Below are 14880 nucleotides of genomic sequence, written 5' to 3'. Positions count from 1 at the left end.
TACCAGTTCTTATCTTTTGGAATTTTCGAAAAACATTAAATGCAACTTAAAAATAGCATCCTAGAGACACTCCAAAATATTCTCTTGCTATCACAAGTGGGATTTATGCATCCACCAAGTTTCATATCTTCAGTCCAAAATGTGCGCACCCAATAACACGTGCCACTAATTTATAAGTTGCTTCTTCCCTCCAATGATGAATAATCACAGTTGGTTGATCAAGTGCTTGTTTAGTTAATTTAAAGTTTCTTTGTCCAATAGGATTGTTGGAAAAAATCATCATGAAACTTATCAAACAATCAAGATTTTTGTATTTGAAGCGAGATGAGAACACCAAAACTAATTCGGCACTGAGCAATGAGCTTTAAGATGTAACCATGCCTCAATGCTACTATAAGGTACTTATTGATCTACCAAACATTCAAGGGAACAAATTCTCAAGTACATGTAAGTGTCATGTTTTCGAAATTCCCTCCTAACTAGCCCCTCATTGGTCGGACTGCCTATACTTGGATAGATCTGGGTAGATCCAAGCCGATCTAGGCGGCGCGGCTGAGACCCACAAAGGCCCACAATTTGGACGAGGGCCATGACCGACCAACGACTGCCCCTACCTAGATCCCAGATCGACGAGTGAATCCACTGGGATTGATGCCACACAGAGAGGGAGTGATAAGAGAGGCGATTCTTGTGTGGAGGAAGAGAGATAGGCAGTGACGGTAAGTGGCCGATCTGGCGGGGCGAAGCGGTCGAAGGTGTCACGGCAGCAATTTACGGGCAAAGGGCGGTGCTGCAGAGGGGGGAAGCAGAGAGGAGTGGCGAGAGAATGGGAACATAGAGGGAGGGTGGCTAGGCGATGATGGATGGCTAGGGTTTTTTCTGGGGTTCTGCTTTTTTTGAGGTAAACTTAAACTTAGATGATGTTAGTATGATGATTATTGACCAATCCAAGAGTCATATTGGAGTAGGACACGACTCTACGATATACAACTCCTACAACCAAATCAATTATGCAGAGACTAGTTTGCTGGTTGCAGGTACTGATGAAACTACTATGAATTCTCCTAGACTCTCAATATCCTCAACTGGTTGCCACGTGTAAACTTGCATAGTCACTGTCGATTTAAGAGTCATGATGGGCTACACATTGCAGATTCATTTCAATTTGTCAATTGAGGTAACTCTTTTTTCTGTGAACTGGCCAAGTGGATTTTAATGAAAGAGGAGCCCTCTTGCGTCTAGGGTTGGATTCTCAAGGATAGGTTCAATAACAGTACAGTCAGTGTACTTGGATGTATATATATGCTACATGATTCTCAATTCGATCATTGTAATTATTTAAATTAGCATAATCAGATCTATCCTCAAAATCGCTTAATTTGCTCTCATCAGACTTTTAATGTCAGGATATCGATAAAAAAATAAATATTTATCGTTAGGGGGTCTATAAGCTGGTACTCACCTTTAACAAATACTGTGTCATGGTTATGTTTAATTATTTTACCAAAATCCAATTAAATTTGTGGAAATGAATGGCATAGGGCTAACTAAGACCAAAAGACGAAGAAAATTACCAAAAAACTTTTGACAGCCAATTCAGTTGCAAACTTTTGATTTAGCTAATTTAGTTCTAAAGCTTTTAACGATTTGATAATGTAGTCTTTCCGGTCAATTTTGATCGGAAATTGCTGATGTAAACACCAATCATCCTAGTCTACACCGGCGGTATTGACATGGACAATTTTTGTAATTTTTTTAAAATTTGTAAATTTCAATAAATTTATTTATTTCTTTTCTCTTCTTTCTTTTTTTCTTTCACTGTGGGCCAGCATTGGGAGAGGGCGTCATGGCCCACACCCGAATCCCTTTCCAGCCATAGTGATGCCCTCCCCTAGATTCGGCGAGGGTGTCCCGGCCCTTCCCTGTGGCCGACGACCTTCGTCGAGGTCGTGGACTGGTGGAGGGAAATAAGGAAAAAAGTAAAAAGAAAAAAGAAAAAAAGTAAATTTTTTTTTTGCAATACATGATTTTTCATAAATATTGGCAAATCGTCAAAAAGATTTAGGACTAAGTTCGCTAAATTGAAAAGTTTAGAATTAAATTGATATCCGTATAATAGGTTTAGGGATTTTCTTGGTAATTATCCCACGAAAGCCAAACTTCCCATTTTACACTCTATTGATCCTCCTACTTTAAGCTTATCCATTATGGTTTAAACTGGTAAAAACATGATTTTCCATAGATATTGAGCCCCCAAAAAGGTTATTGAATTATAGTCATATCAAAGTTGCAATACGTCGGATCAATTGAAGCATGAATGCACATCTAACTAAGCTAGCAGCTCTCCACCTCGCTCATATCATATCTATACCTTCCTCTCAAGCACCATCCTCCCTTATATTGAAAGAAAAAACGAAACGAAACAAAACAAAACAAAATCAATCTCTACGATTCATCAGATAACAGCAGAGCATACAGCCATAAAGACGAAACCATTTGATCCCTGCGTGTGTGTGTGTGTGAAATCTAGGGTCTTTTGTACCTAATAAACTTTACAGCTCACTGCTAGAAAGTCTACTTGGTGGTCAAGTGTTGCGGTGGCTATAACGCATAAAGCTGACATTTATCGATCATATGGACCTTCATGAATGAATTCTGCTGCATAATTGCGCACAAATTATCAAACTCCATTCAACCTATCTTGATGGGTGGTCCTTCAGTGAAATATTGGACAAACTATTGTTTCAATCAGAGTCATAAACCTACCAAAACTTCTGGAAGCTGAGTCTCAACAATAATTATTTGTCCTCATAGCAATGTACTGTCATGTCAAAACATTATCCTCCTAGGCACACCCTAGTTACGCTAGATAGGCACGAGACTCGCACATGATGACACCTACATTCTACCCTAATTCATTGGTCAATGAAACTCTCATTGGTCTTACTATGTCATTGTTCGCTGCGTTTTGTTTTCTAATGAAGATTTGTGAATCGTTTGGTTTTAGAATTTTTTCTTTTCTTCGATTGTTATTTCCAATATCAAGAATACCATTTCAAATTTTATTTTCAATTTTTGTTAAGCATGTTTAGTAAGTGAAAACAAAATATGGCTCCGAGTTAGCACAACATGAAATAGAATGAAGAATATGGAAGAGGAAACCCTAGAGGTATCGCCCGGAGATAACACAGGAAATGAATGCATCATGTTCTTCAAAATTTTTACAAAACTCTTGCAATTGCATTATGTCTTTGAGATATTGGCATTGTTCCCTCTTTCACGATAATAAACTTTGGAGAGAATGAATCTTTTGATTCATCATTCGTGTGCTTTCCCTTTTCCATGGGAATTATGAAGGTGAAACTAATAAGCCACCCTATATCAATCCAAAAAACAATGCATGTCGACACCAAAACCTTAGACTTTTAGCCCTTGTACAATAATTGCTAACGTGATACACTAGGGCAGTTATAATTCACAAATCATGCGCAAAATTACCGCATCCATTAAGAAAAATACTAGAGTAATCCCCGAATTAACGACAGCGACCTAATGCGATGTGGTTTGGAAAACCAAATCGACATCGCAGCTTGGTTTGATATACTACAGCTACCAACTTGTATTTTGATTTCATATGGTTAAGGACAATTCAGAAAGATACATGATCAGATTATAATGGTGAGGGAAAGAGGGGGGCGACAGAGAGATGGCGGACGACAAAGAAAGGGCCATATGCCCTCGAAAGACAAATTAAGGAGAAAGGTGAGAGAGAAAATATGGATCCTTATAATTTGCAGGATCAAGATGATGATAAATCGCTCTAAAATTAGAACTTTGTTAACAAATGTCCTAGAGTCACTTAATAGGTAATTGATCAAAGACAAGATGTTCAACATATTGACCGCTCTCGTATTACATGTAATTAATCGTTTAAGAAATGAATTACTCTAATGCATGCTTACTAAGTTCCCTAAGCTGAAAAAATGTCCTAAGGTCACCCCATAACACGATCCTTGAGATTATAAATGGGTATTTGACATCGATTTCAAAAGACATATACCGTGATCTTGTTTTCATTTCCCGGCCAGAACATTACCCTTATCTTAATAGGTGAATAGAGTCATTTACAAGAATCCATATATAATTCCCAAGTTGGCTTAATTAAGGCCCGTACAACAGCAATACTGAGATACAATATAAAAAAAAAATTGGAGGGAGTAACTCGAGGTGTCAGTATTCAAGAAGCCCTAGTATTAAGTCAAATCAAATCATCAAAAGGAGAGTGTACGTACTAAAAACAATAAACTAACGATTTATACATAGTTTAAGTTTTTCTTCTCTCTATCTCCTAGGGATTGCGAAACCAGAACCTGGTACGAGTGCTTTGCTCGAGCATTCGTGTTGGATAACAGTTCATACATCGAATTGAGTAAGTTTTCATGTGGTCTTTTTCTAATTTTCCTTTTCGAAGGGAAGAAGCTTGCTACTATATAATTGCAGATTAGGTCAAAACTCTTTGTTCCGTGCCAAGTCAGTATCATACAAAACCTGCCCAATCTCTATTGGTGCATCGAGAATCCAAGTGTAAGCAAATGACCTTCATGCAAGAACCAGCAACATCTATCCATGGCCAATCATAACTAAAGACCATAGACAACGTGGGACAAACTCACAACGAAAGAACAAGGTATTTGTTCTTGAGAATGGCTTGAAAATTTGGCGATATATTATAAGAAGTTAGTGCATTCAAATCTTTTTTGGATTTCGGGGGATACACGAGGGTCACTTTGAGTAAAGATCCATCACATTCATTCGAAACCAGCAACACATGCAAATAATAAATTGGGACAACCCCATACCCCCACAACGACAAAAAGATGTTCTTTCCCCATGTGAGATCGACAACCATACCGGTAAACGAGGAAAGAAAGGCGCATGCAAAGAGTTTCGAACTCCAAGAACCAACCCATAACATGTAATCAAGATCGACCCAAGAATGGAAAGGCCACAACATCCAAAAGCAAATACAACAAAAAAGACGGGGGGAGAGAGAGAGAGAGAGCACAAACAATTGAAGTTATCTCGTACAAAGATTCAATGATTCCCAAGAAGGAGAAGAAAAACAAAAGATCGTAACCAAAACCTATGTCTTCCACATTCTCTCTCTCTCTCTCTCTCTCTCTCTCTCTCTCTCTCTCTCTCTCTACCCTTCTTTCAAACGGATTTGTGAAATGATGAGCTACCATACTACTCCTACTTCTACTACAACAGCAATGACATTCTCTCAAAGATTTTGCCTCCTTTCATATTGAGAGGGAGAGAGAGAGTGAAAGAAGAGAAGAGAGGGTTATGACTAAGAGTTATAATGCAACGAATGTGATGTTTGTGTCAAGATCTTGGGTGTGGGAAGAATTGCGTACCGGCCATGTATGTGCTGATCGGAGGCGGGTACAAAGAAGACGTGTCGAAGAACGGTGCCGTCGCGGATGGCACGTGCACACTCTCGGCATTGGTGATGGGGGATGCGGCCGCGGTGGCTGCAGCAGTTATGAGGTCGAGAGGCTGAACTAGTCCTCCACCACCACCACCGGAAGAAGAGTCTCCGGCGGCCACATTGGTGTAAGCGGGGTGATCGGGTCCATGATCATAAAGAATCCCTCTGAAGACGTGACCTCCGATGTTCACAGCTGTCTGATACGCGAACTGCTCGTCGGGGTCGTCGACGGAGCTCACTTTCACGCACCGGAACACCGCCGGAGAGCTCACCTCGGCTGGGAAGCTGCCGACTAACTCCAACCCTAGAGATCAGGACAAAGAAAAGATCAATGGTACGGTCAGCGCATATATATGACACAATATATATCGTTTATATCTTTATCACACGCGAAAAAATTCACGAGCTTTGTTTTGACAAAAGAACCACAACTTTCTGCTTCTGCAATGGAATGGAATTCACCTAGAAAATCCTTTGTCACAGATATGAAAAATAGCATGATGAAGAATACACGCATAGACTAGGGACAAATATATAAATCAGCACAGACACTCTCCCAGAGACAGAGAGAGAGAGAGAGAGAGAGAGAGCGCGCTTTCCTTTCTGTCAAACCAATCGTCAGGAATACTAAATAACAGTATGTTGGAAAAGGGAAACAGATAAGGCAAAAAAAAAAGAAAAAACCCAAGAAAAGAGAATGATGGGGTTTCAGATTTCTCATGGAGGTCGATCACCGCACACGCAAATGATACGATCCTTTGCTCGTTGGGTACTAAAAGTAATAATAATAACTAAAAACATGTTCTTTATCTCAACTCAAGCCCACTAAATCTCTGACTCTCTACATCCTGCTCTTTTCTGCAGAGAGTGATCCCGAAAGCCGAAACAGTTGACTAATTCTCTTGCCCAGAGTCACAGAAGAAGAAGCGCACACACAAACACACGCATGGACATGTACACATATATATACCTGAGGTGTTAGGCCTCCCGTGATCATCCCTCTGCCGTTTCGGGGCCTCGCCTCGAAGCTGCAGCCGCTGCTCCGGGTGGTGGTGATGGTGCTCCTTCAGGGCGGCGAGCTGCTGCTGCCGCTCCCGCCGCTTCGCCGCAGGGACCCACGTGCTCTTCACGTGGGTCGAGCACTCAAACCCGCGGCTCTTGCAGCAGGTCCGGCAGCGGAGGTGCGGGCAGTCCTTCTTGGCCTGGTTGCCGCAGTCCTGGCAACTGATTCCCCCTCTCACCCCCCCGCCTGTTGTCGCCGCCGAGGTCGATGTCGTGAAGCCTCCTCCCGATCTCGAGCTCTCGTCGGAGAACACGTTGATCGAGGCTCTACCGCTGCCGCCGCCGCCTCCGCTTGGCCCCACCCCGAGGCCCGCGGCCGACGCGTAGAGATCCTGCTGCTGCTGCGAGAAGAAGTGTAGCTGTGGTTGGGTTTGCGGTTGGTTTTGATGCCATAGCTCCAAACCCTTGTAAGCCGAAGACGTCCCGACGTCGTCCGCGTTGCTTCTTGAGTACCAGAACCAAGGAATCTCGGTAGCGGCCGTGGCTTGTGGGTGGTTGATCTGCTGATCTCCTCCTCCTTCTCCTGCTGCTGATCTAGCAGCTCCTCCTCCTCCTCCTCCTCCTAGTGGAATGAACCCAGCCATTTCGCGACTATTGACCGGGCAAATCTTGATTCCGACCGGGAATTCAAATCCATATCAGAGCACACGATCCTCCTATCTTCCTCCTCCTTCCTCTTCCACAAGTCGAAAAACCCTAGAAGATGGAGAATTCAAACACAGTTCAAATGGGTGTTGTTTGTGTTAGCGAGGCTTAATGGATTATAATGGTAAGAGGGAGTTGGGTGTGCGTAATTGCTGATGGGTTTTTTCGCGAGACACACGTCGGACGATTCTGTGGCAGAGCCTTCAATTCATTTCGCTGTTCTCCCTTTTCTTCTGCCTCTCTACTCTTTGCATTAAAGGGCCATGGAATTTACAGCTCTCTCTCGCCCTGCGACGCCGCCATGGGTCGTCCCTCCTCTCTCTCTCTCTCTCCCCTCTCAGTATCTGCAATCTCCTGCTACCTCCATTTAAGTCTCGACATATCCATCAAACACATACACACACAGCACACAAACCCTCTCTCTCCCTCTCTCCTCTGTGTCTTCTGGTTTTGTTGCAGGTGATTGAGCTCTTTTTGGGGTGAGAGCGAGCAAGTGTGAGAGAGCCAAAATCTGTCTCTGTCTCTCTCTTTCGCTCTCTCTTTCTCTCTCTCGCGTTGGCTACGGATTTCATGTTTCTAATCTCCAACTACGATTTCGGACGACACTCTCATTCCAATCCGACGGACGGTTTGGCGCCACGTGTCGTGTGCCAGCTTTTTGCATCTTTGCACCGGAAAACCCGCTACCTTTTTATTTTTGTGGTGACCCCTGAAAGAAAAGAGAGAGAAAGAAACTCCGATCCTGCTTGTTTTATCAGCTACTTCGCCAAAAATGATTTATTTTACCGCCTGTGTTTTTGTCAGCAATTTGTGAGCAAAAATGTCCAAAAATGTCCCTAAGACAACTATGTTATGATCAAATAAAACAATTTGTAATGTCTAAAGGCACTTATTATTTCTAATAATATTTTGACGACCAAACGGTTTCTCATTAAATATGATTTATAAGTAACCTTGGACATTTGTTAACATGGCCTTTTTATAAAATGAGTTTAACTTGTTCATATAATTTTAGCATTTATAATTAGCCAAAAAATCATGAAACATCCTTACCAAAAAAAATAAATAAAATAAAAAAAGTCATGAAACATTTATAGGTATCAATTCATTTTCTCTACGAGGTTCTCCTGTCATGGTTTTACTTGCTGCCCATCTCACCTCTATGAACGTGGGTAAACGAAAAGTGCCCGGGGAGTAGTTTGGCGACGACTTTCCTGTTGCACCGTAATTCTTTGCAAGCTTTAGAGCCAATTTTACATAACTTACAACTACTTTAAGAAGTTGCATCGCCACGTGACTGCAACATTAAGAACATACTATATGTATATAAAGTTATGAACATCCATCGACGATACTTACACAGAAAATCAAGTACTAGGAATTCATGAGAAGCTGTTTTGCTTAATGACATCAGCTGCTTCAGCTCACCATATTGCTTGCAAGTTGAGGACAAAAAAAGAGTTTACGTCATTGGGTTCTATCAATAGCATCAGTGTTTCTTAATGTTTGCCAATGAAGATGTGGAGGGAGGGATGTTCCTAGGTTGCTGCTAGAATTCTCTTTCGTTTCTCAACGAAAATGACACCCATCTTCTTCTTCTTCTTCTTCTATTTTCCTTTTTGTTCTGTTCTTGCTTGGTGCGTGTGTGTGGGTTTTCTTTTGGTCTTTTGAATGTGGTTTCTGCTTTTGATGCATGTTCAATTACTGAGGTACACAGAGAGAGAGAGAGAGAGAGAGAGAGAGAGAGAGAGAGAGAGAGAGAGAGTAGAGTAGAGTAGAGTAATTTGTGCAGCGAAAAAGAGGCGCATTTTCATGGGACATGTGAACAATGATCTGGGGCGTATTATGTGTTGCGGTCGGAGAGGGGAACACAGCGCCACCTTCTCCCCCTCCTTTTGTTGTCTTCCCTTTTCTCTGGGGTAAAGTAAATGTTTGGTGTCGCCCGGTTTTCTCATTCTTTGGTTGGTTTAGGAAATCGAACGATAAGTAAAAAATACAAAGCTTGACGAGACCATTTTTGTCACCTGTTCAAGTGTACTTTGTCGAGAGTATCGTCAAGTCCCCCACGTTGAGGGAGCTAGGGTTTGAGTTTGTTGACATGTAGTTCGATCAACTTTTACTCATAAGTTTAGGGAGTTGAGATATTAGCAACTAGATTAGATTCATTAACTGCTCCATCTCCCATCTCGGTTATCCAATGTGGGATTTCATGCATCACTCGATAATGTTATGTGTGCACCTTAATAATTAACAAGGTGTAAATTAGTTAGGACATCAATTCTCTGCAAGTGGAGGACCAAGTTGCAGTAATCTCACAATAACCGAGATGTCCCTATTATTATAGGGATTTACCCTCGAACCTAGACATAATCCGAATCTCTCTTATCTCACTTTCTCTCCTCTTACTCTTGTGCCGCCACCACACCTGCATTGTGCCTCCATTACCGCTCAATCCACTCAGTCTTTGATGTTATATTTATAATGTGATCCCACATTTAGGGATATAGTTTTTGAAATAAAAACTTATCCATTGGGTTTGACCCACGTTTTCTCTTTTAAGTGACGGTTATCCACATACGGTTTTTCCACGCTTCGTACCCCTTCAGTGACAACCGCTCTCTTCAGTAACCGCCTTGATGGGAAGCGGTTTATAAAGATGAACGTTCATTCCATAAGGGTATACACAAGGTCTAACGCAAACCCTCTCATTTGGTAATACACCATCAGTACGTGAGGGGATTGGGTTAGTAGAGTGCGCCCGTAATCGCTCTCAAATTAACGTCGAACTACCGTGGAATTTCGACGAATGTAAAGTTGAACAATGGCTGAAGGTCAGTTTATCTTCAATTCTGTTTTCCGCATTTGATTCTAATTGTGCCTAAAATTTGTTCCTCTATGCATGATTAGAATCCTTCAGTTTTAGTCTTACATTTGAATCATCTCTATTGCTCCACGCACCTCCCTCTATCTCTCAATGAAGGCCGAGGGAGCTTGAGGTGGCCATAAATGGTTGCCCAACCTTATTCTGTGGAGGCATTGGAAACGTTGGCGATTGTATCGTGTGGCTCGTATGGAGGCCGGTGGAGTGGAGGTGATGGCGAGGAAACGGCAGAGGAGGTGCATGTGTGATGCTGTGATGAGATTTTGTCTCATGAAAAAGGAAGCGTAAAAGAGGAAAGAAGAAAAAAGAAAAAAAAGGGAAAATAATTTAGGTCGTGCGATGATGTGCAACATCTCAAAGCCTAACCTTAGTGGTCCAATTCGAGTCATTACTATCTAAGTTGGTTTATATCTCAATCACGAGGGTATTAATTTAGTTTTAAACTTTCTAATTTTGTCCATTTAGCCCTAAAAATTTGTGCGAAATTCCAATGTAGTCATTCCGATCAATTTTCGCCAGAAATTACTAATGTGGTGGTGTGTCACGTAGGACGGCCAACGATAACTGGATTGCTACGTCAGAGATTTCCAACTCAAATTGACCGTAAAGACTCCAGTGGAATAATGTGCAAAAGTTTAATACTAAATTGGCAACATTGGAAGTTTAAGATTGAAGTAGCATCCGAGACAATAGGTTTAGGATTGACGGGGTAATCTTGCCCTCAATTATTGGAGCTTTTAAAGTGGAGGCAAGTTCCATTAGATACGTTTGAGTTGATGGGTTCGAATGTGAATTTCCTTTGGAGCGATGTCACCATCACGAAGTATTGAGATTCTGCTGCTTTTACCTAACGAGACCATACAAATGCAACTTGGATTCTCCTGTCTAATGAACTTTTCGATTTGGCATGATATATTCGTCTTGCGTGATCAAGTGCCGCGATATGTCCTCGACGGATTCCTCCTTGGTAACATATAATATGGCGATATTTTTCTGATAAAGCAGAGATTATATTCTTATAGGCTTTTAGTGATACATATTTGTCGATTATGATATGGTTAAGCTCTTGTAATTAAGAAAAGAATTAGAAAAAGAATAATTTAAGAATATAGACAAAGCAACAAAGGAGGAATCAAGCTGTGATGTTGGCGACTCAGCCGACCTGCAATTCCGGCGTCTGAGTTTTAGGTCCATTAGCAGAATCGTAGGGGGCGTACAATTCCAAGTTGGCTTTTGCTAAATTAAGCATCTCATTAGTCGTTTTTGTGGTGGTTTTGATTACTTTCTTTTACCCAAAATAATGTTTGGACAATAAAGTCTCCATAATTTCAATCGCCATCAGTTTTCGTAATAATGGGGCCTCCGCAGCGCAATTGTTAGGTGGTTTTCCAATCAACTTTTCTGTGTAAAGGGTTTTCTTTTCTTTTTCCTTTTCTTTTTCTTTTTAAATTCAAAACGTAGGATTGGAGATGCGGATATCGGAAAATTCATATAACACCCTACGAGTCCATGAATTCAGACATTTGGTTTATACATGTCGTCCTGACCGAGCAGCTTGCATAATTGGTGGGATTCGAACGAACAGCCTACGATTCTTGAACTTGAAATCTCCTCATACTCCAATCAACGACGTCAATCCGACAACAACCGGGAGATGGCTAAATAATTAATAGCATAATCATTTAATTCTCCGGTGAAGAATTCACTATACCTTAGTTCTAGAATGGCTGCCAATTAATTATTTTTCTTCTTCTTCTCCTCAAGAATAACCGAACTGGGATACCCCATCTTCTTGCTATTTATCGTCTTTAACATGTAAAATTGCTAATTTTCTCAACATCTATTTATTCAGAAATATTTTCACTTTTGTCTTTCCTAAATACCGCTATCAAATTTATCAGAGTTACATGTAAAGGGGGATAAGCATGTTAATTATCCTAAACAGCATATTTAATATCATGTATAACTTTCTCCTATTTGATTTTTCTCGACAATTGTAAAATATTACTTAAATGGAAATATTATTGGTGGCACACAAATATGCTTCGGTACAACACTTCTAATAACAATATAAAACAAATCCAAGGTAACTTCAATCTCAAATTTGACATATGTATGTATATATATGATGATGAACACACACTATTAGATGTGGATTATTTAAAAATTTAACAGGGTAAACATAATAATTTTCTATCCCATAAAATAAAATACTTCACAGAGTATAAATATATCTCAAATTATCTTTATTCTATGAAAATCTAAAGTCATTGCATAAAATTATTGCAGATCAGATCGTAGTTTCTCTATGGAGGGGTCTTATTTGCAAATCAAATAGGCAAGTCGAGTGGAAGAAACTTATGCACCGACATACTTACAATCACTTCTGATTTGAGTGTAATTATACGACTCATGAATCATGACACTATCTGCTAGAAAGCTTGTTTGGCCTTCCATGTTATCATGAATTGAGATAAAAAAATATATTCTAACGATTAAAAAGAACGACCACATTATCCTAAAATCCTAGACAAGTCGAAAATAATCACGATCCTAGTATCCAAAATGAGAAGAAACAATTAAACAAAATCGTTAAATCCCAGTCAATTCTTTTATGGGGCTTGTAAGGTGTTTCATACGCCTTCAAGTAGCCAGACCTCTACACTCGCCCTCCCGAATTATCAAAATATAAACCAAAATAAAATAAAAAGACAAGAAGAGCCAAACACGTGCCATAACATATTTTGTAAGATTAACTTCTTCTCATACTTAATATGAAGTAGCTAACATGCTAAATGCTCTCTCATTTCTTTTTATTTCTCATTTTCATTTTTGCCCTTCTTTTTCCTCAACTCAAGCAATTATCACGACCAACGTTATATTTATAGCGCACCACCATATGCGCGATTCACAAGCATTCTGATCTCATGTCAAATAGCCTTTTTTTCTTTTTTCTGGACAACTCTTTTTCCTCTCAAATTTTTTGCCTTAATTTTAACATTTATTATAGAATTTCTCTCGAGCACGAGATGGAGGAAACTATCACGAGAATCCACTAACAAGGGGATGTTGCCACCAGCTAGAAATCGGAGGAAAACGGTGCGTAGGACGACGGACCACCCTATACATATATAGTTCTGCCAGATCCCGAAAAAGGAAAACAAAAGAAAAAGAAATCGAATTAAAAATAATAAAACTTTCAAAGTCACGAATTGGAGCTATATGAGCCATTCGATGCTTCTCAAATTCGCATGCAAAGCCTTCGATCGGATAAAGAAAAGACAAGGGTTTTGCGCGCATGCGATGGTCCTTCATGGTGCTGCAACTTCGTGTCATCTCTTGCCCGTGCTTGCTATTGCTAATGCACGCCATACTACAAGAGGGCGTAAATATTTCAGTCACCGGCTTTTGTACGGTAGACTAGTCCACTCTCTTGATCCGGTCAAAGATAGATCATCCGTGCAGAGGCTAAGACAATTCGACTTAGATTGGTTTTTTTTCTTTTCATGATTTGATGTGAGAGGTTGGGAAATTAGATAGGAATTAAACGCAAAACTCATGCTCCTTCGATCGTAATAGGGTTTCGATATCTTTTGACGGGTATACAAATCTGACCGCCCTTCTTCTATCTAAATTGTGTTTTGGAGCAACGGGTTTTTTCAATGATCCATCGTAGGATACATAGACATTTCGATATACTGATAGAAGTGATCGCAAGCTCAATGATATGTATGTGCATGCCAATTTGTTCTACATACCATAGAATCTCAGTATATGGTTTACTAAGATTTAAATAAATTATAGAAAATTACGTGGAGATCTCCACATAAATTAAACAATTAACCCATTTATGTTCTATTTTGTTTTGCGGAAAATGAATGATTCGAAATTTTTTTTCCAAAAAATGATCTTTTATATCTCTCAACATAATCAGCCAATGCAAAACATTTCCATATCGACATAAATTTATGTCTAAAAATTTTTCATGGATGAAGAAATTTTTTTTCGTTCGTTCATTTTTGTAAGCTATACAATTGATCATTTTAGGAATATATTTTCTAAATCATTCATTTTCCGAGAAATAAACAGAGCCTTAAAATCCATAGCTTGGACATATTTCATTCTCATTAAACCAATTTACGATACCTTATATAAAATTTTAAAAAATATATAAAAGGATTTACAACTTGCGGGTTGGGTACCCTATAGGCTCCATTTTTGGTTCGGTTCAGTTCGTATTTCGGTTCGGTTTTTTGGTTCAGTTCTGACACTCCCATGACTTGATCCGCCCCATCTTTTGATTAAACTCTGTCTTAACTTGTCATTTTGAATCCTATTTTTTTCCCTTCGACAGCTGTATTAAACTACTTCGCAACTTAAATAGCACCCACTAATTTATTTATTTTTCCTTTTTCGACCCCCCTGTCTTTTTCCTTTTTTTTTTTTTCACTTGCGGATTTTATTTTCAACCCTCGATTTCTCAATTGAGAAACATTCACTTAAAATATTGAGTATTTTGCTGGCACGTTCACGTGCCCCTTTCTAGCAAATTTTACGTAGGTCGTATTTTTCCGTGTCCGGTCCATCTTCTCGGCGTCGCTAAAGTCAAAAGGGTATTTCCCGGTTTCAGCAATGGGTACCCGATCGGGTCCCCCTCGGATCTCAACCCTTGATCCACCCGATCGCGAATTTCAAAAGAAACCCACTCACAAATCGACGGTTGAGATTACTGGGACGTCGTACCAGAATTGGGAAGCGGACGACAGATATCCCGGAACGATACTTGTGCCCTTGTGAA

General features: G+C 40.1%; 1 protein-coding gene across 1 annotated transcript in view; it reads right to left on the bottom strand.

Moving 5' to 3' along the window:
• Positions 1 to 5059: 5059 nt before the first annotated feature.
• LOC115684087 (protein SHI RELATED SEQUENCE 1-like) overlaps positions 5060 to 14880 on the bottom strand; it is a 48149-nt gene continuing 38328 nt past the window's right edge. The window contains exons 2-3 of the mRNA XM_030608791.2: positions 6465 to 7426; positions 5060 to 5798 (exon numbers count right to left, since the gene is read on the bottom strand). Of these exons, the coding sequence (XP_030464651.1) occupies positions 5389 to 5798; positions 6465 to 7140 (1086 nt within the window). The 5' untranslated portion in view covers positions 7141 to 7426 and the 3' untranslated portion in view covers positions 5060 to 5388. The remainder of the gene's footprint in view (positions 5799 to 6464; positions 7427 to 14880) is intronic.

This window comes from Syzygium oleosum, unplaced genomic scaffold, assembly GCF_021117445.2.
Source record: "Syzygium oleosum isolate NSW1041296 unplaced genomic scaffold, Sole_v2.1 Sole_v2.08, whole genome shotgun sequence".
NCBI lineage: Eukaryota > Viridiplantae > Streptophyta > Magnoliopsida > Myrtales > Myrtaceae > Syzygium > Syzygium oleosum.
Note: the sequence above shows the minus strand (reverse complement) of the source record. Positions and strands in the feature narration are given on the sequence as shown.